This window comes from Salvelinus namaycush, chromosome 16 (genome assembly GCF_016432855.1).
Source record: "Salvelinus namaycush isolate Seneca chromosome 16, SaNama_1.0, whole genome shotgun sequence".
In the NCBI taxonomy this organism is placed as follows: domain Eukaryota; kingdom Metazoa; phylum Chordata; class Actinopteri; order Salmoniformes; family Salmonidae; genus Salvelinus; species Salvelinus namaycush.
In genome coordinates, this window is record NC_052322.1 from 23,215,391 (window position 1) to 23,242,885 (window position 27,495).

Sequence of the window (27,495 nt, forward strand, 5' to 3'; positions counted from 1 at the left end):
TTACTCTGAACTTATTTAGGCTTGCCTAAACAAAATTATTGAATACTTGACTCAAGACATGCCAGCTTCAAATGTTTTATTAATTTGTAAAATTGTCAAAAAACATAATTCCACTTTGACATTATGGGGTATTGTGTGTAGGCCAGTGACCCAAAATAGGCCAGTAACCCATAATCACCACAATTATCTTCTTCACAGAATTAATAACCACATAATTAATAATTCACTCTGTTGCAGCCACACATGTACTCTCATATTTACTAACTTAAATGTCGTGTTTAGAGATGGATAAATGTGATGATAAGTTACATCTATTTTGTTTTATGAGCTGTTCAAGGAAAACAGGCTAGAACAAACATTTTCAGAATTGAAGAGCACTGCTAACGGAATCCAATTAGGAAGATCATGTGGCTAATAATGGTCATTCACAGTGACCACTGCATGAGATATATCATTACAACCTTCATGGTAAAGGAGCTAAGGGCCTGATATTAAATCTTCCACCAGAAACAAATTATTCAATAACATTGAAATTGCAGTTTGTCTTCCCACTTACACCATGTACACTGCAAGGAACCAAGGAGAAAAATCACAGCACACGGTGTTCAATTCAATCACTTGGAAAATACAATTATTCTACTTCCTCTCAGCTGTGAAATTGCTGTACAACCACTGTTAACATGGTGGTGTCATAATCACTGATAAGAGATGCGTGGGGTACCTTCCTGCCAATACAATATGCAAATGACAATTCTCTCGTTATAAGCGATATTAGAGCGCAGCTTGCAGAGCAGCTGTTACGCTGTTGGAGAACGGCCTCCTTTGCCTCATCCCTGCCGCGACGACGCCACTGCAACGTGAGACATGAATGATTGGCATGGCAAGATTGCTCCCACATGTTCTCGATAAGCATTGCTATAGTGATGATGTCATTGAGCCTCTGCTCGAGCCTGGGCCGGTGGCTCGCACTCATTTGCATGTTAAGTTTGATGCTGTGACAGAGCATCAATAAAAATGCACTCCCTCATGACACCCTTGAAGGCATATGGTCTCTTCTAATGCATCACACATACAAACACAAACACAAAAAAATGCAGGATTCATTGAAACTACTTTACGATTCTAGTTACCAAGGAGATCACCATCCGCGGGGACACAGCCCGAATGCTCACCTCCCCACAATTCCCAACCAACGCGTCTCCGGTACTCCAGCCCTCTATTCATTTGAATGTGTTGACAGTTGGAGAAATTGCTTGAGCTGCGCTGAGAATTCGAAAAGTATGAAAGCCAACGGTCCAATATTCTAGAACACTGTTGTGCGTACCCGTACACGTTTTGGACTATGATAACCCGTTTAGACTGAACGTCTGCGAGCAATATGAAGCATTCCATTTCTAAAACAACTGAATATTAAATTATGTCAATATCTGCGGTGAGCAAAGTGGCAACAGGGCCATGAGGCATAAATATAAACAAAAGTAAACAAAGGCATGGCACAGAAAGCTGCACTATTTAATGTTCCAAGTCATCTGATTTTATCTCAATATCAAATGATTTCTGGTAAACAACTAAGTACCTTACTGTGATTGTTTTCAATTAAAATTGTCAAAAATAAGTAAAAATTGCTTCTTAGCTAAATGCAATTTCTCAAAGAAGAATTTTGATAGGACTGGGAGTGGTCTGAGAGGGGTCTAATGGGAGGGATGTGTAATCTGTAAAGAACTGTTATCCCTTACAAAAATATGTTTTTTTCCCAACAAACTTCCTGCCAGTTTGTGGCAAATTTGATGCAAACTAAATAGTATACCACAATGTTCCCAGAAGTTTGCAAATGCTTGCCACTAGTGGTGAAACTGAGGCAAACCTTTGGCAACAATAATATTTATTGCCACTAGTGGCAAACAGTTCACCAGAGGTTAGTGGCCAACAGTTCACAATGCAGATAGCCCGGTTAGCCAATGTGCAGGGACACTGGTTGGTCGGGCCAATTGAGGTAGTATGTACATGAATGTATAGGTAAAGTGACTATGCATAAACGATAAACAGAGAGTAGCAGCAGCGTAAAAGACGGGTGGGGGGGGGGGGGCACACAATGCAATAGTCCGGGTAGCCATTTGATTACCTGTTCAGGAGTCTTATGGCTTGGGGGTAAAAACTGTTGAGAAGCCTTTTTGTCCTAGACTTGGCACTCCGGTACCACTTGCCATGCGGTAGTAGAAAGAGCAGTCTATGAATGCGGTGGCTGGGGTCTTTGACAATTTTTAGGGCCTTACTCTGACACCGCCTGGTGTAGAACTCCTGGATGGCAGGCAGCTTAGCGCCAGTGATGTACTGGGCCGTACGCACTACCCTCTGTAGTGCCTTGCGGTCGGAGGCAGAGCAATTGCCGTACCAGGTAGTGATGCAACCAGTCAGGATGCTCTCGATGTTGCAGCTGTAGAACCTTTTGAGGATCTCAGGACCCATGCCAAATCTTTTTAGTTTCCTGAGGGGGAATATGCTTTGTTGTCTTGGTGTGTTTGGACCATTCTAGTTTGTCGGTGATGTGGACACCAAGGAACTTGAAGCTCTCAATCTGCTCCACTACAACCCCGTCGATGAGAATGGGGGCGTGCTCGGTGCTCCTTTTCCTGTAGTCCACAATCATCTCCTTAGTCTTGGTTACGTTGAGGGATAGGTTGTTATCCTGGCACCACCCGGCCAGGTCTATGACCTCCTCCCTGTAGGCTGTCTCATCATTGTCGGTGATCAGGCCTACCACTGTTGTGTCGTCGGCAAACTTAATGGTGTTGGAGTCGTGCTTGCCCATGCAGTCGTGGGTGAACAGGGAGTACAGGAGGGGACTGAGCATGCACCCCTGGGGCGCTCCAGTGTTGAGGATCAGCGTGGCAGATGTGAACGCTGAGCTTTGGTCAATGAATAGCATTCTCACATAGGTGTTCCTTTTGTCCAGGTGGGAAAGGGCAGTGTGGAGTGCAATAGAGATAGCATAATCTGTGGATCTGTTTGGGCGGTATGCAAATTGGAGTGGGTCTAGGGTTTCTGGGATAATGGTGTTGATGTGAGCCCTTACCAGCCTTTCAAAACACTTCATGGCTACGGACGTGAGTGCTACGGGTCTGTAGACATTTAGGCAGGTTGCCTTCGTGTTCTTGGGGACAGGGACTATGGTGGTCTGCTTGAAACATGTTGGTATTATAGACTCAATCAGGGACATGTTGAAAATGTCAGTGAAGACGCCTGCCAGTTGGTCAGGACATGCCCGGAGCACACGTCCTGGTAATCCGTCTGGCCCCGCAGCCTTGTGAATGTTGACCTGTTTAAAGGTCTTACTCACATCGGCTACGAGAGTGTGATCACACAGTCGTCCGGAACAGCTGATGCTCTCATGCATGCCTCAGTGTTGCTTGGCTCGAAGCGAGCATAGAAGTGATTTAGCTCGTCTGGTAGGCTCGTGTCACTGGGAAGCTCGCGGCTGTGCTTCCCTTTGTAGTCTAATAGTTTGCAAGCACTGCCACATAAGATGAGCGTCGGAGCCGGTGTAGTACGATTCAATCTTAGCCCTGTATTGACGCTTTGCCTGTTTGATGGTTTGTCAGAGGGCATAGCGAGATTTCTTATAAGCTTCCGGGTTAGAGTCCCGCACCTTGAAAGCGGCAGCTCTACCCTTTAGCTCAGTGCGAGTGTTGCCTGTAATCCATGGCTTCTGGTTGGGCTATGTACGTACAGTCACTGTGGGGACAACGTCCTCGATGCACTTATTGATAAAGCCAGTGACTGATGTGGTGTACTCCTCAATGCCATCGGAAGAATCCCAGAACATGTTCCAGTCTGTGATAGCAAAACAGTCCTGTAGTTTAGCATCTGCTTCATCTGACCACTTTTTTATAGACCGAGTCACTGGTGCTTCCCGCTTTAATTTTTGCTTGTACGCAGGAATCAGGAGGATAGAATTGTGGTCGGATTTACCAAATGGAGGGCGAGGGAGAGCTTTGTATGCGTCTCTGTGTGTGGAGTATAGGTGATCTAGAAATTTTTTCTCTCTTGTTGCACATTTAACATGTTGATAGAAAATAGGCAGAACTGATTTAAGGTTCCCTGCATTAAAGTCTCCAGCCACTAGGAGCACCACCTCTGGGTGAGTGGTTTCCTGTTTGCTTATTTCCTTATACAGCTGACTGAGTGCGGTCTTAGTGCCAGCATCCGTCTGTGGTGGTAAATAAACAGCCACGAAAAGTATAGCTGAAAACTCTCTAGGCAAGTAGTGTGGTCTGCAATTTATCACAAGATACTCTACTTCAGGCGAGCAAAATCTAGACTTCCTTAGATTTCGTGCACCAGCTGTTTACAAATATGCACAGACCACCCCCCCTCGTCTTACCGGAGTGTGCTGTTCTATCTTGCCGGTGCAGCGTATATCCCACTAGCTGAATATCCATGTCATCATTCAGCCACGATTCCGTGAAACATAAGATATTACAGATTGTATCTCATCTAATTTATTGTCCAATAATTGCACGTTGGCGAGTAATATTGACGGTAACTTTCCCACTCGCCTTCTGCGGATCCTAACCTGGCACCCCGCTCTGTGTCCTGTGTATCTGCATCTCTTTCTTTTGCAAATAACTGGGATGTTGGCCTTGTCGGGTGTTCGGAGAATGTCCTGCTTGTTGAAGAAAAAATCTTAGTCTAATCCGAGGTGAGTGATGGCTGTCCTGATATCCCGGAACTATTTTTTGGTTGCAGAAACATTATGTACAAAATAAGTAACAAATAATGCGAAAATAAACACATAATAGCACAATTGGTTGGGCACCCGTAAAACTGCTGCCATCTAAAAAAAAATCTGTGGCAACGGTTTACCAGAAGTTGACAACACAAGGATTCTCACTAATTCCATTGCTCATGAATAAACCAGAGCCCACATCACAGAATCTGCTTTCCAAGCACATTTCAGGTTCTACTAAGATCTGCGAATAAGGCCTACCCGCCCCATTCCATTGGGATTGCCAAGGAAGTCATATGAACAGACATGGTGCAGTATGATACCAGCACCTTTATGTCATCCTGGGGATCCCAGGCATCAGACCACATTACCACTATCTGTAGGGTGTCACGCTGTGATTTCACAACCCAACTGCGGCAGTTCTTCTGTGTAGAGGCGGCATACTGTATATTCAGACATCCTCCCATTAAATATGTATACTTGAGATATAAATACCATTCTAGTCTTACCAGATGATGACAAAAGGCCTGAGTAGTTGTCTATGCTTCTTTTAGGTTGTGCGTCATCATGGCCTACACGGTTTTCCCTCAACCTCTCTTACTGCTAACACAACCCTGCCAACAGCAACAAAGTGGGAAATAATTACACATAATTCACCTGCACAGAAAACAATGTGACAGCAATTTATTTTATTACTTAAGCATTTCTATCTCAAAAGAAGAATGGAAATGAGGTGCAAATGGGGGTTTAAAATCACAAAAACAATCTTAACAGGATGGGATTTTATTACAAAATACACAAATCAAACAACACAAACATGTGAGTCTGAAAGAGTTGCAGCTTAAGATTTCACATCTTTGTTATTATATTTTGAGTCACTATAGTCCAGCACACAGAGAGCGCAGTCAATACAGCTTCTCTGCACCTGCTGGACACTGGTATCTTCTGTCTGTGAGTGTGTGGAGACCCTCTGTCCTGGTCAGGTACTCCTCCCAGGGATTGGTTAGGGTTAGAAGTTCTCCAGCAGGTCCATAATCCTCTTCTGCTCACTCTCTTTGAACTCCTCACTCTTCCCGTCCCCAATGTTTTCAGCATACTCTGAAAAAGACAAATCCCTAAGTTTAGTTTGGCTGACTATGAGCTTTTCACGCGGTCTTCTTTTGAATCAAACCACTCCATGGGCATGGTTCCTGTAATCCACACAAATCAAAGGAATGGGAATTGAAACCTAGGAGGATGTTCCTGAATGACAATTACATAACCGCTCTTTTCCTCTCTCTCACGCACACACAAGAATACATGCATGAACACACCCAGTTTTCCCATACGCGTGTTAAATAACCCATGGCTTAGTGCCGAGGCCAGAATACAAAAAAGGAGAGATATAGAAAAGGCTGCAGTCTGCAACCTAAAAATCTAGGATATACATTTTTCTAAAACTGAATCTCCAACCCTATGTTCTAGCCTGTAGATCCAGTGTTGCGCTCTAGCAGTGCAGTATGTTTATTCCTATATCCCCTGACTTACACCTTGTCTCTCAAGGGTACATACTTCAGCCTATATTCTCTGCCAACTCACACTAGACTCTTCTTTAACTGAGGCAAACTCGCTGTGGAACGCCAGGCAGTCACATAGGCGTAGCCTCTGAAAGCAGCAGTCTATTTGTGAGTCTAATGTGGAGGGGAGTGTGCTGTCAGAAGCCCAGCGCAGGTAGCCCCTCTTGCAGGATTACCAGTAAAGCCTGTGGACCCTTGAGAGAGGAGATCAAAAACAAAGTTTCTCTTTTAAATGCCAGAGAATAAAAGAGTTTCTGACAATGGCCTGAGGCAAGGGGAAAACCATGCCTTCAATAGACTGCTGGGGTGAATCATAAGGAGTTCACACAGAGGATTCATCTCCTCATGAGATTCAGTAACCATGACCATGAGCAGAAATTCAAGACTCACACACTTTCTAACACAGAGCGCTCTGAATCTCATACTCATGATGACTGATAGTAAAACTATACACAGTGGTATTAAGCACTAACAAAAAACAAGACTCCAAATATTTTCTTGAAGTCCTATATTCTACATCACCCTGCTCATTCAGCCCGAATGTGTGAGAGCCAGCAGGGTTCCACAAATGACCCACACAATCCCAATATCCCCTAGAATTAGCCTCAAGAAGACAGGCCCACTCTCCAAAATCATGGGCTGGCATTCTAAGGCGCTCTTCCTGTCACTGTGTCGACCAGGAATATGGCGTGACAAACGCCGCTACCATTTGCTGGGTCACCGACTAGGGCTTCCTGCTCGATCGCAAATGTTGAACTTAATTTTCGAGCCAGTCTCACTGTCGACAAGTAGGTTAATCATTAAGGATCTCAGCCTGCAAACTTACAGAATCGAGAAACATTTGAAATGAACCACTCCTGACACTTCACCTGTCAACTCTGATGTGTCACCGATGAGGCTATGAGCTGAAGATAACAGGGAGTGCAGACTGCTGCAGTGCTTGTCAAGACACTCCGAAGAAGTTCAATGCTTCATTTCTCCCAAGAATAACACCTTCAATCTGTAGGTTGTAGTCTTATGCAAGACTTCAAAACCTCAGACTGCACCGGTTGGGAGGGTATGGCAGTCACACACACGGGATCATTATGCTTCTGGATGGCATCGTCCACCACACGTGACTTCACAGGTTGGGCCCTTTTACTGAGCAGCTGTCGATCGGAGCTAGTTTAGAAAGCTACATTACATTATTAATTCCCCAACACAGTTTCATTGATACCTTGGTTCCACAGAACCTCCCACTCTGAGCTGAGGGCCAAGAGGCCCCATCTGGTGGGAGCCCATCAGACAATAAGGTCATTTCACCCGGCCTGGCCAGACCGCTGAGGCTGCTGGAGTGTAGAGGCCTGGACAGACAACCTATATCATCTGGAGCAGACAGAATGTAATATACCTAGTGTATCATTCAACAGAAGTAATAATCTAGTATTACAATTTATTCTCAAGCTCCATATTATCCATAGAACGGGTGTGAGATAATAGGCAGCAATAAAAAAATCTCTACATTTGGTCATCTCAAATTCATCAGCGGTCCACTCTAGACAGCCTTCACTTTCATTCTAAAAGATCGGGGTCCAGTTCAGAGCCATTGACATCCTCTCTGAATGTCTTTAACCTGTTCATGCTGCCAAAGCCATGTCCAATGCAGGAGTCAGCCTTTTAATGGGGAAGATCAGGGATGAGCTTCCCAATCTAATGGGCACCCACACAGTGTCAGTCTCACACAGACACAGACGACACAGACGAGGGCAGCTGAGCATGAATGTAAAGTAAGTAGTAACTGTTGGCTTTCGAGGGAGACAGGGGACATGGGGCTAGTGCTGCACATCAACATGAGACTCGCTACCCTGTCCAAGCTGTGACATGATGGATGTCTCTATTTACATCACTACATGTCATCAGGGCTGAGAGCCATACCGTCCACAGCTTCCTGGTCTTAGTTGACAATGACAGAGGTTAATAAATAACTCAAAATACAAATCACATGAATATATAAACTAAAAACAGATAGTACAAATGTATTTATGCCTTTTAGGTAAAGGAAGGAAGGAGTGAGGCTGGTAAATAGGCTAGGTGTTGTATGGATTCGGAGTAGATCCATGTCAGTGCTAGTCTCTCTGCCTCTAGCAGGGTGTGGCGTGGACCCTCACCTCTCATGATGTGCCGCACCACTTTGACAGAGCCTCCCCTCAGGTTCAGGATCTGATGCACCCTCTGCTGCAGCTGAGAGGAGAAAGGACAAAGGGTCATGACTGAATCACTGATAATGCTAGCATACTGTACACTTTGCCTCTTTGTGACATTGTACAGTTACTATATCACTCAGAAGTTAAGCTAAAAAGATAGTGTCTTGACACACCTTCAAATTAGTGGAATTGGCTATTTCAACCACACCCGTTGCTGACAGGTGTATAAAATCGAGCACAGACATGCAATCTCCATAAACAAACATTTGCACATCCTATGACGTGGTACCATCGCAACAAGTCAGTTCATCAAATTTCTGCCCTGGTCAACTGTAAGTGCTGTTATTGTGAAGTGGAAATGTCTGCGGTCAACAACGGCTCAGCCACGAAGCGGTAGGCCACACAACTCACAGAACAGGCCACTGAAGCGCGTAGCTCGTAAAAATCGTCTGTCCTTGGTTGCAACACTTACTACAGTTTTCCAAACTGCCTCTGGAAGCAACGTCAGCACAAGAACTGTTCAGCGGGAGCTTCATGAAATGGGTTTCCATGGCAGAGTAGCAGCACACAAGCCTAAAAATCACCAAACGCAATGCCAAGCGTCGGCTGGAGTGATGTAAAGCTCGTCGTTATTGGACTCAGGAGCAATGGAAACAAGTTCTCTGGAGTGATGAATCACACTTCACCATCTGGCAGTACAACGGACAAATCTGGGTTTGACAGATGCCAGGAGAAAGCTACCTGCCCGAATGCATAGCGCCAACTGTAAAGTTTGGTGGAGGAGGAAAACTTTTCTGGGGCTGTTCATGGTTCGGGCTAGGCCCCTTAGTTCAAGTGAAGGGAAATCGTAACGCTACAGCATACAACATTCTAGACGATTCCGTTTCAGCATTACAATGCCCCTGTGCACAAAGCGAGGTCCATACAGAAATGGTTTGCTGAGATCGGTGTGGAATAACTTCACTGGCATGCAGAGCCCTGACCTCAACCCTATACAACACCTTTGGGATGAATTGGAACGCCGACTGCGAGCTAGGCATAATCGCCTAGCATCGGTGCCCGACCTCACTAATGCTCGTGGCTGAATGGAAGTCCCCGCAGCAATGTTCCAACATCTAGTGAAAAGCCTTCCCAGAAGATTGGAGGCTGTTAGAGCAGCAAAGGTGGGACCAACTCCATATTATTGCCCATGATTTTGGAATGAGATGTTCGACAAGCAGGTGTCCACATACTTTTGGTTGTGTAGTGTACCTACAAGGTACCAAATACACGTAGCCGAATCTTCATATATACTGTGCATACAGTAGGTATTTTTCATATTTAATGTAAATCAGCCCATGGCCCTACCTGGGATATCCCTGAGTTGCTGATCTCCACCATGATATAACAGAGCAACTGGAGGACAAACAGCCCAGCATCCAGCCTCCGTAGGTAGAACTCATCCTCCATCACATCATCCAGAATCTCACCACGTTTAACCATGTCCTGTTACACACACACACAGATAAAAACAGAATTAAAAAAATAATATTCAAGTGTTATTTGTCAACCTTTCCAAATCCAATCTCTTTATTGATCAAGTCAACACACATATCAATTGATTTAAGAGTTAAGTGGCCAGGGGGTCTGCTCTGCTGCTTCTGCTCGCATGCACACCTGTATAGTTATCCATCTTAACAAAGCTGTCCATATGCCAATAACGTATAGCTGTCAAAACACAACGGCCACATTAATCATCATGAGCCATGCAACCGGACTGAGGAGAAGGGGCTTCTAGCATGTGGTGCCTAACTCCTAACCATGACGACTTGACACCTGAGAAGAACTGCAACAGAACTCTGATGTGCATGTTAGCTCTCACCCTGCTGTCAGCCCAGGTGGAGAACATGACAGTTGGCATTCTTTACTGGATATAATTGCACCAATAGACATCAGCCTCCCCCTCAGGACTAAATCTATTTTCAAGGGATATTCTGGCATCAGAGAAGGAGGCATATTGCTGGCATGCACACAGCAGCAGTCAGTGTGCTCTAGTAGTCATACACAAGGGCATCCAACAGGAATATTAATCCGTGCTCTAAATATGAGCAAAAAAACAGGATCCTTTAAAAAGAGGTTTGTGATGAAAACAAACTGCTCTTCAAATGTGGATCCAGAGGGCAGTACCGTGGGCTTGACATTCAGATTCAAATACTGACGCCTGTCAGTTGACTTTATTTTGAAAGCATTACAACATTGAAGGGGTTCATTTCTTTAAATAAATCATATCAAGACACATTCAAGCTAGACTAATTTATGACGTTAAAATATCTTTAGTATGCTAATATCAAAGACTAAACTATTTTGGGACTTGTAAGCATTTGCAACTCTAGCCTATTTAGATGTAAAACAATAGACCTACCCATGATTGAAAACAATGTTTAAAAAGACATCTGGGGATATAGCTGGTGCAGCTTTCAGAACAAAACTCCTGCCTGTTCTGAGACGGTCATCTCATATAGGCTACTGCATCAGACCAAGTGGATAAAAATGTCTGTATATGCTAATGTATAGCGAACCCTAGGGACAAAGGGACTGGCAAACATACCAGCTAGTCTGTCCTCATTACTCTGAAAATAATTGGAGTGGAGAAAAACTTTTTCAAAGGAAGCCTGGACGACTTAATCAAGGAATGAGGCCTGACAACTAACCACCAAGGAGAAAGTAATGAGGACCGATTTTCAGTCTCTTCTCCATTCCACATCCTGGTCCAGTACAGGTGTTAATATGACAACAGCAAAATGGAACAAATGCTGGCTCCATGCTTTTCCTCTGGTGGAATGCAAAGAATTAAAGTTACTTCTTCGTCAGCACTTTCCCTGAGCTTACTGTAGCCCTCCGTACGCCAGAGGGCTTACCGAATCAGTTTACTTGTGTGGTGTAAGAGTAGGTGATAAAACTTGAACGGGGAGAGATGCTGATTTTCACTTTTGATAGTTGCACAGATTAACATTTAGGCTTTTCAGAAATCAAATGGCATTTTCCTCTATTTTGATCCTAACCTAGGTAATAGAATCCCAGAAATACAGGCAACCACCTACACACACACAAACGTACATGCTTTAAGCCATCACAAGGATCAATAAGACTCCAGTGGTTGGGTGGGAGATGATGCTGCACAATAGGACCTTTCAGGCCTGATCCCTACCCAGCTCCCATCAATCCCACAGCACACAGCCCTCCTACACACAGAGGCTGAGGTAATGGATGTCTGAGCAATAGCTCCATTCTCTTAATAAGGCTGGAGCAGGTAAGGAAGACAGGAAGCAGGGATAGAGAGGAGCAAAAATAACCAACGCATTGAAACCAACCACCAACACTTAAAATTGGAAGAAAGGTAAACTACATGACCAAAAGTATGTGAACACCTGACATCAAACATGTCATTCCAAAATCATGGGCATTAATATGGAGTTGGTCCCCCCTTTGCTGCTATAACAGCCTCCAATCTTCTGGGAAGGCTTTTCACTAGATGTTGTAACAGCCTCCAATCTTCTGGGAAGGCTTTTCACTAGATGTTGTAACATTGCTGCAGGAACTTGCTTCCATTCAGCCACAAGAGCATTAGTGAGTTTGGTCACTGATGTTGGGCGATTAGGCCTGGCTCGCAGTCGGCATTCAAATTCATCCCAAAAGGTGTTCGATGGGGTGAGGTCAGGGCTCTGTGCAAGTTCTTCCACACCGATCACAGCAAACCATTTCTGTATGGACCAAACTTTGTTCACGGGGGCATGGTCATGCTGAAACAGAAGAGGGCCTTCCCCAAACTGTTGCCACAAAGTTGGAAGAACAGAATAATCTAGAATGTAATTTAGGGCTGACCCCAATTAGTCAACTGGTGGATTGTTTGGTCGTTAGGCTGTTATTCGACCGAGATAATTTCAGTCAAGCAGTAACAAATAGATAGCACAGGAGGTCGGTGGCACCTTAACTGAGGAGAACAGGCTCGTTCTAATGACTGGAACCAAATGTTAAACAATGCAAAGGGCTCTGTACAGCTCCGCATTGACATGATTGGTTGACGGTAGGTGGGGGCGGAACATCCTGTAGAAATAACAAACTCACTTCCTTGACAACTGCTCCGCGAAGCATGAAAGCCCTGACTTCTGCTGAGGCTGTATCACCGTAAATGCTGCATGGCCATGGATTGACCATGTGCCCAGATGCACAATGCATTTCTCTCTCCTGAACGCACACACTCCCGCCAATTTGTCCACATTCATTGTATGAATTGTTTGCGTTTGATTGTTGGTGTATATCAATTTCCCATGACCTATATCACCAGTAGTACATATACTGATATAAATTATAAGAATTCATCTACAATGTTTGTTACTTTGGTTATGGAAATTTCTGTTAATGCATTCAATATTATTATTCCAGTCTTCCCGTTATCATTGTCGGAATGGACACGTTGTTTGCAGAGTGCACAACCTATGCTACATTTGTGAGAAACAAGTATTGGTTTATTTCATTCTATTTATGAGTTTTGTCAATTTAGTCATTATCTTTTATTTGGAGAACTTCTGTCAATGTTGAGTAAGGGAATGTAGGCATATAAATGTGCCCATTTGGGGATCTGATACTATTTCTGGTTGGCTTAATGACCTGTGGAGCTTCTCAAAGCAATGTTGTTTACTTCACCTCAAACAGCAAGCAAACAAAGGTGGTTTTTACATCCATTGACAATTACAATAGTTCCTCAATGTATTTGAAAAATCTTTCCAGTTCTCTCCCTTCGATAACCACTCAACGTGAAAGGGAAAATGTCATGCTTTGATGAAGTGGAAACGTCATAAAATATTACCTGATTACTTCATATCAGTGCTTGACTTGGACTAAAATAGTTGCCGGGACTCATTTTGGGTGCCAGTACCATTTATATTTTAGAGGCAGGAGCTCCACAATATTTTTTAGCTAATATGCTAAGAGGAGTTCAAGCAGTAGAACATTTGAGGTGCTGGGACTCAGCTCCAGTGAGCTCCTGCCCAAGTCAAGCACTGCTTCTTATCCCTTGTGCAAAGCCTACAGCTGTGTCTGTCCCGAGCTCACTGGCATGGGAAACTGAGAGCCCAGAATATACAACGTTGCAAGTTCGCTAGCACAAGCATTGGGCTGGACCCACATAAGTTATTAATAGTTGATACAATGTTTCAAGTTCATTGCACAGGCCATGTGTAGCCAATGTGATTTACAGGACATTTAATTTGTTTAAATCAGGATATTTTCTACCTGCAGACTGCAATATTTTTATTTGTTGGCGTTATGTAGGCTATTTTTACATAGTTAGCAACGGCAAAATAAGTTACTTTTTAGGTTTGTATTATTTTCCACTAGATTTGGGTAGAATTTTGATTAACCACATGACAATGATTCAGACATGAAAACATTATTATAATTGAAACTTTCACGAAGACGTGCATTTAAAACCATAAACGGCATGCAGATCGGTAGAAATGGTAAGATAAATTGGCATCCCACATGAGAAAGGTCTCCGCCGACTCCTTTAGCCAATTACCGGCTACTTCAGGAGAGTAATGGCAGAACCTGTGAAAGCCAGCAGGAGTGGGAGGAGAACAGTTGGGTCAGGTTCAGGTTTTTTTCTTCTTGTTATCTATAACTCTGGCGCCCTCGAGGCATTTGTCTAATTCCATCAAACCGTAAGCTTAAAGCATCAGACAAGCTCAATGCATATAGTTGATTTTATTAAAACACACAGGTTTTGTCTATATATGGAAAAATATACGTATTTTTTGGGGGGCCCAATCGATTGGTCAAAAGAATAGATGAATTGATTTTAGTTTTTTTGCCGGAGTCAACCCTAATGTCATCGTATGCTGTAGCGATAAGATTTCCCTTCACTGGAACTCAGGAACCTCGTCCGAACCATGAAAAACAGCCGCAGACCATTATTCCTCCCCCACCAAACTTTACAGTTGGCACTATGCAGTCGGGCAGGTAGCGTTCTCATGGCATCCACCAAACCCAGATTTGTCCATCGGACTGACAGATGGTGAAGCGCGATTCATCACTCCAGAGAACGCTTTTCCACTGCTCCAAAGTCCGGCGAGCTTTACACCACTCCAGCCGACGCTTGAAATTGTGCATGGTAATCTTAGGCTTGAGTGCAGCTGCTCGGCCATGGAAACGCATTTCATGAAGCTCCCGACGAACAGTTCTTGTGCAGACGTTGCTTCCAGAGGCCGTTTGGAACTCAGTAGTGAGTGTTGCAACCGAGGACCGACGATTTTTACACACTACGCGCTTCAGCACTTGGTGGTACCATTCTGTGACCATGTGTGGCCTACCACTTTGCGGCTGAGCCATTGTTGCTCCTAGACGTTTCCACTTCACAATAACAGCACTAACAGTTGACCGGGGCAGCTATAGCAGGGCAGAAACTTGACGAACTGACTTGTTGGAAAGGTGGCATCCTATGACGGTGCCAGGTTGAAAGTCACTGAGCTCTTGAGTACGGGCTATTCTACTGCCAATGTTGGTCTAAGGAGATTATATGGCTGTGTACTCAATTTTATAAACCTGTCAGCAATGGCTGTGGCTGAAATAGCGGAATCCACTAATTTGAAGGGGTGTCCACATACTTTTCTATATAGTGCATGATAGGCTATAGACAAGTTTGGGAAAGGCAAGAGAAAGGCTCATTTCTGGACGCTTTGAAATACTTTCTCCTTTGAAATCCTTTCAGCATCGATGCATCCAGTTACAGTGCCTTGCAAAAATTAATTCCCCTTGCGTTTTTCCTATTTTGTTGCATTACAACTTGTAATTTAAATAGATTTTTATTTGGATTTCGTGTAATGGACAGACACCAAATTTGGTGAAGTGAAATGAAAAAAAACTTGTTTCTAAAAAAATGTAAAGTGGAAAAGTGGTGCGTGGTACATATGTATTCACCCCCTTTGCTATGAAGCCTCTAAATAAGATCTGGTGCAACCAATTACCTTCAGAAGTCACATAATTAGTTAAATAAAGTCCACCTGTGTGCAATCTAAGAGTCACATGATCTCAGTATATATACAGCTGTTCTGAAAAGCCCCAGAGCCCGCAATACCACTAAGCAAGGGGCACCATGAAGACCAAGGAGCTCTCCAAACAAATCTGGGACAAAGTTGTGGAGAAGTACAGATCAGGGTTGGGTTATAAAAAAATATCTGAAACTTTGAACATCCCAGGGAGCACCATTACATCCATTATTAAAAAATTGAAAGAATATGGCACCACAACAAACCTGCCAAGAGAGGGCTGCCCACCAAAACTCACAGACCAGGCAAGGAGGGCATTAATCAGAAAGGCAACAAAGAGACCAAAGATAACCCTGAAGGAGCTGCAAAGCTCCACAGCGGAGATTTGAGTATCGGTCCATAGGACCACTTAAGCAGTACAATCCACAGAGCTGGGCTATACAGAAGAGTGGCCAGAAAAAAGCCATTGCTTAAAGAAAATAAGCAAACACATTTGGTGTTCGCCAAAAGGCATGTGGGAGATTCCTCAAACATATGGAAGAAGGTACTCTGGTCAGATGAGACTAAAATTGAGCTGGCCATCAAGGAAAACGCTATGTCTGGCACAAACCCAACACCTCTCATCACCCCGAGAACAATCCCTACAGTGAAGCATGGTGGTGGCAGCATCATGCTGTGGGGATAATTTTTATCCTCACATCGGCAGGGACTGGGAAACTGGTCAGAATTGAAGGATGGTGCTAAATACTGGGAAATTGTTGAGGGAAACCTGTTTCAGTCTTCCAGAGATTTGAGACTGGGACGGAGGTTCACCTTCCAGCAGGACAATGACCCTAAGCATACTGCTAAAGCAACACTCGAGTGGTTTAAGGGGAAACATTTACATGTTTTGAAATGGCCTAGTCAAAGCCCAGACCTCAATCCAATTGAGAATCTGTGGTATGACTTAAAGATTGCTGTTCACAAGCGGAACCCATCCAACTTGAAGGAGCTGGAGCAGTTTTGCCTTGAGGGACAAAAGTCCCAGTGGGTAGATGTGCCAAGCTTATAGGGACATACTCCAAGAGACTTGCAGCTGAAATTGCTGCAAAAGGTGGCTCTACAAAGTACTGACTTTGGGGAGGTGAATAGTTAAGCACGCTCAAGTTCTGTTTTCATCTTCAAAGTGGTAGACATGTGTAAATCAAACGATACAAACCCACAAAACAATCTATTTTAATTCCAGGCTGTAAGGCAACAAAACAGGAAAAATGCCAAGGGGGTGAATACTTTCGGAAGTCACTGTATGCTGTTTGCATGCAGAATGTGCAGCCCTGTATGTCTATAGCATGACCACTAGGATAGTGTGGCTACTAGAGGAGCTGCAGGTAGTTAGACTACTCCTCGTTCCCTGCCTGCAGTCAGCAGAGACCTGACTAACCTGACAGGGGCTACAGCAGTAATTACTTGTCTGCGCTAATCAATTTCACAGCAACTTAGCACTTCTCTCTGATACCATCTCTTTGCCTCGAAAGCAGAAATGAGAGAGAGTGGGTGTGGAGTTGGGGGGGGGGCAGATGTGGGGACTAATTCCCTGTGCCTTAACACAACCTTTAAATAGAAGATGAGATGAGTTTAATCATATGCAAACAACTGAGATTTCCAGGTTCTCAGTACTGCACTGAGGAATTTTGCCATATTGTGGTCGGTCTCAGACATGTTTTACTTTAATCAATTTCCAAGAGCATCATTATTATCACCAAGATGGAGGGATGAGGGAGGGGAAATAAGCAGCTTATTAAATTTAGGTCCGGAGGACTCCTCTGATGACGAGAAGTATACTCCTGTGGAGTAGAAAAGGAAAACATTTTGCTTACCCTAAAAAATAACACCTGAACGAGAGTGGACTAATAAAAACAGAACTGCTGACGGCAGCCAGTTGTACAAAGGAAGTGGAAGGGGCACAGGACACAGCAGGAAATGGCATCTTTATAGATAGAAGACATGAGAGAAGATCCCAGCCAGGACAGAAATAAGATACTTAAAGTATTAGTTACCTACGTTTCTTCAATCTTTAACGGAACTAAATACATTCTCATTTTGAACAATGTACTAGGGCTATCCATGTGCATCAAGATAATGCATCAAGATAAGACAGAAAATGTGTTCTTTGGGTGTTACTTGGTCATACTTGCACTCAAAAGTAATGGGGAATGTCAAGTCGTGTCAAGCGGTCACCCTTTAATTTACAATTTCAAATCAATGGGGGTCAAATAAAATCATTTCTCATCAGATATGAATCTTAAAGCTATCTCCCTCTTAAAACTCTACCTTCTCCTGTCCTCTCGCTCCTGCTGGAGAAGATAATTCTCTTATCTGGCTCTTTCCATCTGGCTGAGGGAGCACAGCACAGTCTGGGCCTCACACATTCTCTGGGATCACAGGGTATCAGACTCAAACACTGCCTTGCTTACCTGTGGCTGATCGGATCTCATTGGGCATCTCTGCCTGTAACAATGGAGGGGGATTCCAGCCACAAAAAGCAAGCAGACATAACCCTCACACAGCAACATATTCTGAGTGGGTCCATGCAGCAGAAGCTGGGGAGTTTAACGTAGATAATAACATTATATTTGGGCATTGGATTTAAATCAAGGATTCCAGCCTCTCTCCAAGCTAGCCGCAAGTCCTGAAGTTGTGACAATTACAAGTCTATCTAAAATGACTCTTCTATCTGGACACTTATCTGCCCTTGTTTCAGAATTATTGTCAGCCAAGGTTAGAATGCAGGCTGTTGGTAGCGGAGGGGGGTAGGGGTAGGACCCTTACGTGTTTCTCTCCTTCAATCCTCTTGTCAGCCAGCTGAACAGCTTCCAGGTACTTAAAATGCAGCTCCATCAGTCTATCAACCTGTAGGACAGAGGGAGAAGACATCAGACACCAATACAAGGAACTATGCATACAAAATCCCCAGGTAGGGAGAAAATAGAATTCAGACAGTCAGAGGCAGGCATGTAGTATGTCTACGACCGTGTCTGTAGAACCACTCAGCTAGTCGGTTGTCTCGATCACTGGTAGTGAGGTTCATAACTCTTCCCACCACAGTATCAATATTTCTGTCAATAATAGTGACCAATCAAATGCTGATCAACACAAGCTCACACCTGTACCAGGGGGCTTCTATCCTAGAACTTAACATGCAAAACCCGAACATTGGGGCACATTATTCCTTATGCGCTTTAAGAAATATATATATTTTTTTTTTAATTATCTGCACAGTGGTGGATCTGTGAAGATCTCACCTTCTCACAGTCGTTCTCTGTGAACTTGCTGAGGAGCCTCGTCCTCTGCTGGGCTTTCAGGTTCCGCAGGCAGGAAGCTATGATGGAACACACGTGTTCTGCAAAGAGAAAATAACCAGATCAGTTCCACTGTGGCTTCATCAAGGTAGCCCAGCTTCATCTTCATGAGGGGTTAGAAGTAGCCTACTGTTATTGAACCCACAGTGCTAATATTATACTGTACGTAAAAATACTATGCATTTTCAGAATTCATAGGAGCAACAGACTATTGTAAAACGGATTATATTCCAAGATCAGGTTACAGTCTGGCAGTGGCAGGAATGGAAACATATAATGATTAGGACTGATGATAATTTTCTATTACTATGCAGAGATAAGCATGGAAAATCTTAGCAGGGAAAAATACAAAGTAATGAAATTTAAAAATCAATTTTCATTAAAGGCTGGCTGTAATACTCCACAACCTTTATGCTTGTCATTGAATATAATTTTCTGGTGGTGATAAAAAGCCCTTCTGTAGAGGGTGTGTGGCCATTTAATGAGCCTGGGCTCCAAAACCTCTGGTTAATTGACAAAATTAGTAACAAAAGGCAAATTGGTCCTACGAGTGCTATTGTTAACCTAATAACCAAAACACACATTTCACAGAACATTTACTCTACCCCAGTGACACACCACTTTTGTTCCAGCTTACACCTGCATCTGACATTTAGACCTAAATCTGACAAAATAATATGCTTATGAATTGGCCATACACAAAATACTAAAACAAAAGACGGAAAAATAACATTTACATGCTGATATGAAACTGTAATTTGACAATTAATAAGAGGTCAATTTCTAAGTTCAATTTATCTTGGAAGTTGCTAAGCAACAAGCACAAGACTTGATTCTATTTTGGTTTAAGACTCATCTTCAGGAAGGTGCTCAATACTGCTCTCCCATGTGCCACTTATCAACACATTTTGTAAGAGAGATAAATGCCATACAAAGCAAGCGCACAACTCTATTCACTAGTTTTATAATTAACTGTTTGTGTTTATTATGATAGGTTTTACCATCTTAAGCTAATGTCAACAAGTGGACTGTCTACACATAATGAGGGGAATACAACTTCCGGGGACATTAGTTTGTCAACATAAGCCGAGTGGTAATTGTTGTCAGCACCTTGACACCACCGTGGGATGTTATTGATCGCTACTGGGCACTGTACACAAACAGGTGCACAAGATCGATGCTGATTAAGACATACCCTTGTCATCCAGTGAGGGGGTGTCATTAGACTACTGATGGCATGGGAGTTGCTGTCACTTCTCAAGCTTTAGGAGCTACACCATGCTGATCAGAAATCTTCAGCTTTTTTTATGAAAATGAACAGCCAAATAACTGAGCAAGGCAAGTATACAGGAGCAAAGAAATACATTTCAATGGAAAAATATCACCCACCCTCTTATTATAAACTTATATTTCGGCAGTCACAGTGATAGGCCTATTTCCCCACTAAATACTGTACAATAAGAGGGACATCAAATTCAGGAAGTAAACAGAGCAGCAGCATGTTCATCAAACAGCACCACAGAAAGGAAGTGCTGTCTCAGCTCTCCCTATCTCCAGAGGACCAGAGTCACATGGGCACAGTGGGGGTGTGGTGGCTGGGTGGGTAAATTAGGACATCATTAAAGCTAGTATAAGAAGTGCCTCTGGTGAAGGACTGAGACCACTGCTAAGACTCCCTGGGCTGAGCTGCAGAAGGCTGTGGAAGAAGTACTAGTCTGCAGTCGGTGGCAGTTCAACTCAAAGTCTGAGTGTGTTACAGTACCACTTGGGCTGTGTCTTAAATGCCACCCTATTCCTTATATAGTTCAATACTTTTAACAAAAGCCATGGGCCCTGGTCATAAGTAGTGCACTATATAAGGTATAGGTTTCCATTTCAGATGCAGCCCTGGCCTTTACCCTAGGCCAGACCTGCTCCTCTCTGTTATCAGGATAGGACGATGAGGTCTGTGAATGAGTGTCTTCACTATGGCACACTCCAGAGCCCCTCAATGAGAAAAGCCATTAGCCACAGGGCCATGGTCACAGTGTGACATTCCACAGCCTGATCACTACACCCCAAGTGATAGAAGGCTTCAAGCTTGAACACCTAGCAGTAATAACAGCTCCATTAAATGTATGTAACTTATATTGTGAATTTCTGCTGATAAATAGCCTACTGCAGGTTTTAGGCCTACTTAAGGCATGCAATCCTATTGTAAACTGTTTGGTTTTGAAGGGTTCCTGTTACAGTAAATTGCACAAAGCAAAACCTTGCCACCCGTCAGGCCACTTTCTGTACCCACACTTGGATGGTTCCACGTGGTTGGTGCAACTGAGGGGTTGTTCATCTAAATGCTTTCAAAGAGGAATAGAGGGTCTTCATTATTTGAAAAAATTATAAATATGGTCCGTAAGATAACTAGTGTTGAAATAAAAGGAATGGCTGAACGTGCTTAATGTTTAAATGCAGTATGGTTGATTAACTGTATCGCTAATGATTTATCCAACTCTCTCCGTATCGTGATTCTATAAAACATCCAGCAGACCAATGTAATTTCAGTGAAAAAAATTGGGTGGTGGTCACAAAAGTTTTTTTTTGTTTTTTTTACAGCTAGCAGTTACCTTCAGATGAGTCCCATGATGGTTCGGACGCTACAGAAGTTGGCACATCAGACGAGTCAACGGAGAACACCATCATATTCGTGAGTCTCATCTTTCCAGAGTGGTCATATTAGTTTGTAGTCCAAACTGTTCGGATGGAACAGACATTTTCATGAGAAAAACGATTTCAGGAAGTCTTATGGTCGACAAACACCACTGTAGCCATGTTAAACTGGCAGATTTTGATTGGGATTTTTGTATTTATTATTAGCCTCTCGAGTGGCGCAGTTGTCTAAGGCACTGCATCTCAGTGTAAGAGATGTAAGCCCCCCCCCCAAAAATCGAATCAAATCAAAGTTTATTTGTCACGTGCGCCGAATACAACAGGTGTAGACCTTACCGTGAAATGCTTACTTACAGGCTCTAACCAATAGTGCAAAAAAGGTATTAGGTGAAAAATAGGTAAGTAAAGAAATAAAACAAAAGTAAAAAGAAAGGCTATATACAGTAGCGAGGCTATAAAAGTAGCGAGGCTACATACAGACACCGGTTAGTCAAGCTGATTGAGGTAGTATGTACATGTAGATATGGTTAAAGTGACTATGCATATATGATGAACAGAGAGTAGCAGTAGCGTAAGGTGGGACACAATGCAGATAGCCTGGTTAGCCAATGTGCGGGAGCACTGGTTGGTCAGCCCAATTGAGGTAGTATGTACATGAATGTATAGTTAGTGACTATGCTTATATGATAAACAGAGAGTAGCATCAGCGTAAAAGGGGGGGGGGGGGGGGGCACACAATGCAAAGAGTCCGGGTAGCCATTTGATTACCTGTTCAGGAGTCTTATGGCTTGGGGGTAAAAACTGTTGAGAAGCCTTTTTGTCCTAGACTTGGCACTCCGGTACCGCTTGCCATGCAGTACTAGAGAGAACAGTCTATGACTGGGGTGGCTGGGGTCTTTGACAATTTTTAGGGTTTTCCTCTGACACCGCCTGGTGTAGAGGTCCTGTATGGCAGGCAGCTTAGCCCCAGTGATGTACTGGGCCGTACGCACTACCCTCTGAAGTGCCTTGCGGTCAGAGGCCGAGCAATTGCCGTACCAGGCAGTGATGCAACCAGTCAGGATGCTCTAGATGTTGCAGCTGTAGAACCTTTTGAGGATCTCAGGACCCATGCCAAATCTTTTTAGTTTCCTGAGGTGGAATAGGTTTTGTTGTGCCCTCTTCACAACTGTCTTGGTGTGTTTGGACCATTCTACTTTGTTGTTGATGTGGACACCAAGGAACTTGAAGCTCTCAACCTGCTCCACTACAGCCCCGTCGATGAGAATGGGGGCGTGCTCGGTCCACTTTTTCCTGTAGTCCACAATCATCTTCTAAGTCTTGGTTACATTGAGGGATAGGTTGTTATTCTGGCACCACCCGGCCAGGTCTCTGACCTCCTCCCTATAGGCTGTCTCGTTGTTGATCAGGCCTACCACTGTTGTGTCGTCTGCAAACTTAAATGATGGTGTTGGAGTCGTGCCTGGCCATGCAGTCGTGGGTGAACAGGGAGTACAGGAGGGGACTGAGCACACTCACCAAATGTCAGTTAATCGCCCAGCACTAGTTAATGGACTCATGCAACTAAACTAAAACACAATGGTATATCAAATACAGGCACGCTGTGTTCCAGAATTACACATAATAACAACGGTTTAACCCCATTCGCTCAATACAGGTAGGCCACATTAAGGCCAACTGTTCATTAGACGTGACCTAGAAAAATTATGCAGATCCTCCCGTTTGAATAGAACATCTATTAGCCTTATCAAAAGGCACATCACAACAAGACATAGCATACTATAGACTGCAATGGTTGCTACTGCTGCTGGTTTCTCATAGGCTGACCACACCGCTCGCATCTCGTGCTCTCGCGTTGCAAAATAACATTTGAAATCTATGTTATTCAATTATTGCACCCACACTGCTCGCTCGCACACGTCAACAAGAGTCTGCGTTGCCAGGGGCTAAAATAGAAGTAATACTATGAAAGTTTAGATGCCAATCCCCATATAAGTTAAACAATGAAAAAGCCTGGAAGGAGGAGAGATGACTAGAAACGATTCGGTTGACCGTTTTATGTGTGGATTAATTGTCGGAGTAGAGGACCTTGTGCACTTCAGGTAAAATAACAACTCAATGTTTATATCCCAGGACAAATTAGCTAGCAACAGCAAGCTTGCTAAATAAGACAAATTAGCTGGCAAGTGTAAGCTAACTAGCTAAATTGACAAATGTTTAATGCTTTTTGACCTGTTCCCAAACTATGTAATTGGGTCAGAGTTTGTTTTGATATTTTAACCTGCGTGTCGTGATCGCGTTTGGTGTGGGGGGACAAAATAAATGTATGCACAATGGCGCACGCGCGCAGCCGGTTTGGGTTCCGTGTCAGAAAGTTGCTCAATGCAGCAGTGTGCTTGACCAGCTCTAACTGCCTCCTCTCCTCCTTGGTGAATAATGAGAGGAAATGCACGTTGAATGTAGAACTCATCAACTTAAAAAAGACTACACCGCCACCCCACTACCACTATGCCAATCCATAGTGCCCCATCTTCCAGAAATCAGCAGCAGGAGAGAACACTAAATGCTTTCCATATCACAGCCCCTGCAGCAGAGTGGGGGACAAGTGAAAAACATTAATGAGGAAATAATACCAATCTCTGGGAGAGCTGACGTAGCGTCGGCTGTGAACAGTCTCAGTCTAGCGTGGTGATCAGATTCATGGGTGAGGAGCTCCAAGTACCAGAGACTTTCTGTTCCAGTCCAAGAGAACCAGAACAAGGTGACGCAATTTGACAAAGAAATGGTCCATGTTATTGCTGTATTACCATGATCAACACCTATTGAAAATATAATCTACAAAGAAAAGCTGCTACACGTCAACCTGGAGCAGCCATTAAAGTTAGAATCCGTAGCGGTGATAATGCCACGTCCGTTTTTGATATTACAACAAGGGTGTCGGATATCACTGCACTCGCGATTTAACAGCAGAGTATGTACTACATTTTATTTGTTACCTTAATGCTGGAGCTCCTCTCTGTCGTTTAATAAAAATGTTTAAACAATAACAAATGTGCCTGGGGCGGCCAGCGGTGATTTTTCACCTAATGCAGATCTCAGCTTTAAGTTAACATGCAAATAGAAAAGAGGACCACGCTGCAATTGAGCTCAGAGGAGCAGTAGAGGTTAAGGGTGACAGGTCCTGACAACTTGCCGCTGGGGAGAGATTGAACCAGAACCAGCCGTGCCCTGAAGAAAGCAATCAACCCTTAAGAGTAGACCACAGGCACCTCTGCAAAGTACAGGCTCTCATCTGTACTGTCTGAGGATCCCACTATACCTGACTAGAATAGTCCAGGGGAAGAAATCACTGACATGGCTGGGCTGTACTTCATAAGGTATTTTGATTGTCGACACCCATGTGATGCCTACACTATGGCTCCTATCACTGCTGGGTATCAGCAACAATGAAATGGATTGACCAAGTTTCAAACCAATTCAAAATAGATTTATATGCAGGTATGCATGAGTTCCCCATGATCAAAATCCCTCATTGACAACACAGGAGACTGAACAGGGCTGTAATACAGCAACTAGTCATCCAGCTTGAGTTCAAAGGATTGAGACTACTGGTAGATTAAAACCCGTGTGATATTGTGCACTGATCACAATAATTGTTAACTAGACCTATCACCTAAAACAAAGTGATCTCCTAAAAACACATCTACTACAGCTCCTATTCTTCTGTCATTTCAGTATGACGTGAAAACGGGAATAATAGAGACATTAAAGAAACACCAAGGCATTAGCTCAACATCCAAGGAAAACAAAACAGACTATAAAAGGGCTGCGGTCAAAACTACTGTGCTGCTGGATGTAAATGAGCTGTTTACTTCTGTTCTACCACACTGTGTGCATCATTAGCTTGTTAAATATAGTCTGTACATCTAGAATCTCATTCAATCTATGTACAACATTAGGACATGGAAATGAACACAGATCTAAAAAGGTAGGCTATCGGCTATCTGCAATATTTTCTTATAACATCTTCTCTTGATTATCTTATGTATACAAATGTCTGACAATTCGCAGCCATTAGGCCTCAGTATATTTTCAGAGGCGATTTCATGGGGATCAATCTCTCTGTATATGACAGAGAGAGGGGTTTGGAGAGTGCTTTGCCTCTTAATTATTTAGTCTCATTTGTAGCTGCTGATAATTAATTAATCTATGACTGCATTGTGTTATTCTTGAGAACCAATTTTCCCATCCGTTTTTCAATTACAGCAAAGGAGGTGCCACTCTAGGTCTAATTACTGTCACATGCTATATGACAAATCCTATGGTCATGTGGAAATAATATGCCCTCAAAACAATAGCAATTTAATACGCATTCTAAAATGTCACTGCTAAATTAAGAAAAAGCGACGACTCAAAATGTTGCAAAAGTGCCAAATAGTGCTTACACTACTTTATAAATGGTTGTCACTCAAAATAATATATAAAACACAAATGATGTAAGGACACATCTTAGTCAATAAATTATGCTATGCATTAGGAACATGGCTAGGCATATGAAAAGGGTTATTATAGTCCAACGGTACGTTACTAGCGGTAGTCCACTGTTCTATAACCTAGATGTCCTCCTGCCTCAGCATACAATTACTCTAAGCATTAAAAGCGGGACACAGCAGTGTAACCATACTTCATGGCTGGCTGGCTTGGCTGTGACTAGTGGGAGGTTCATCAGTGGGAGCACCAGGGGGATAAGCTTTAGCAGGCCCTGTTATCTCAGGCTATTCTGCAGGTCTCAGGTTAATTAATTATGTCCCCCACATGAAGGGGACAGACAAAGGAAGCCAATTTGTTCACCTTGGGTGGGCTGTCAGGACGTATGAAATATAATGAGAGAGAGATGTTTTCCTGTTGGTTGACCACCTCATCAAAAGGGGGAGGGGAGGGTGGCTGATAAGCACTGATAAGCATTTTCTTATTTCACAACGCAAGTGTGGTTTCTGAGAAGAAAATCAAACAAATGAATCAAAGCTATATTGATAACAAATCGACAGACTAAAAAGCCATCAAACAAACCTGATTCGATCTCCTGCCATGGCAAATTGTGTTTTGGGTACTCAGTGGGACAGTTGTAAGCTTTTGCAGATTTTGCTGAGGAAATATCTACTGTAATGTAACTTCAGACAAACAATCATTTCTTGTTTCCAATGGAAATTTGGAGTGTATAGAGAAATTAGTAAACCTTCATGTTCTTTGTCTACTGTCCCAGCTTTCCTCATCTTTTTAGGGGTCTTCATGAACAGGGGGAAGATGGTCCTCAGGCCCAGGATGTCCACAAACTTGTGGCAGTTATCAGAACCCTCTGGGCCAATCATGCCGTGGTCTAAGACCTTCAGAGCGCTGGTCCGAGACATTTTCTTTTCCCTGGGAAGTGTACAAAAAAAAACATTTCAGAAAGGCTCAACTATCTCTGGCACAACAGCTAGCTCACAGCATGTTCATGATGGTCTTTTGCCAGGCACACAGACTTAGTGACCTAGCAACATGGAGTCCCTCTCCCCTATCTAAATCTATAGGCAGTCCTTTAAAGATAACTCCTCATAACACAACGTTTCTGCAGCTTATGAGGTAGTACATTTTTTTGACAAAGTTAAATGGTTTTAAGAATGCAGAGGCAATTATAAAGATGCCTTCAACCGTGTTCCTAAGCTCATATTGCAAACCCCTTGATAAAGCCTAACCTCTGCTTCAATACTTTTCTCTATTTTTGTAGAGGTGCAGAACTTATGATTCTGTGAATCTCAAGGGAAGTGAAAAGAGAGAGTTACACGTTCCTCCCTAGATAACCCATTCTGAAAGCTTTCTCCTGTGGATGATATAAAAGTGAGTTTTGCATTGCTATAATTATACTGAACAAAAATATGAATGCAACATGTAAAGTGTTGGTCCCATGTTTCATGAACTGAAATAAATAATCACAGAAATGTTCCATACTCACAAAAAGCCTCTTTTTTTTAATTTATTTTTTAC

At 43.3% G+C, this 27,495-nt stretch overlaps 1 protein-coding gene across 3 annotated transcripts in view; it reads right to left on the bottom strand.

Moving 5' to 3' along the window:
* Nucleotides 1-5,386: 5,386 nt before the first annotated feature.
* Nucleotides 5,387-27,495, bottom strand: part of LOC120061200 (beta-catenin-like protein 1) — a 37,335-nt gene continuing 15,226 nt past the window's right edge. For 2 of the 3 annotated variants that reach the window (XM_039010821.1, XM_039010820.1), the window contains 6 exons: nucleotides 26,708-26,889; nucleotides 18,769-18,866; nucleotides 18,296-18,376; nucleotides 9,813-9,950; nucleotides 8,430-8,502; nucleotides 5,387-5,824 (listed from right to left, as the gene is read on the bottom strand). In XM_039010821.1, the coding sequence (XP_038866749.1) occupies nucleotides 5,736-5,824; nucleotides 8,430-8,502; nucleotides 9,813-9,950; nucleotides 18,296-18,376; nucleotides 18,769-18,866; nucleotides 26,708-26,889 (661 nt within the window). In that variant the 3' untranslated portion in view covers nucleotides 5,387-5,735. The remainder of the gene's footprint in view (nucleotides 5,825-8,429; nucleotides 8,503-9,812; nucleotides 9,951-18,295; nucleotides 18,377-18,768; nucleotides 18,867-26,707; nucleotides 26,890-27,495) is intronic. The other variant, XM_039010822.1, reaches the window with a different exon arrangement.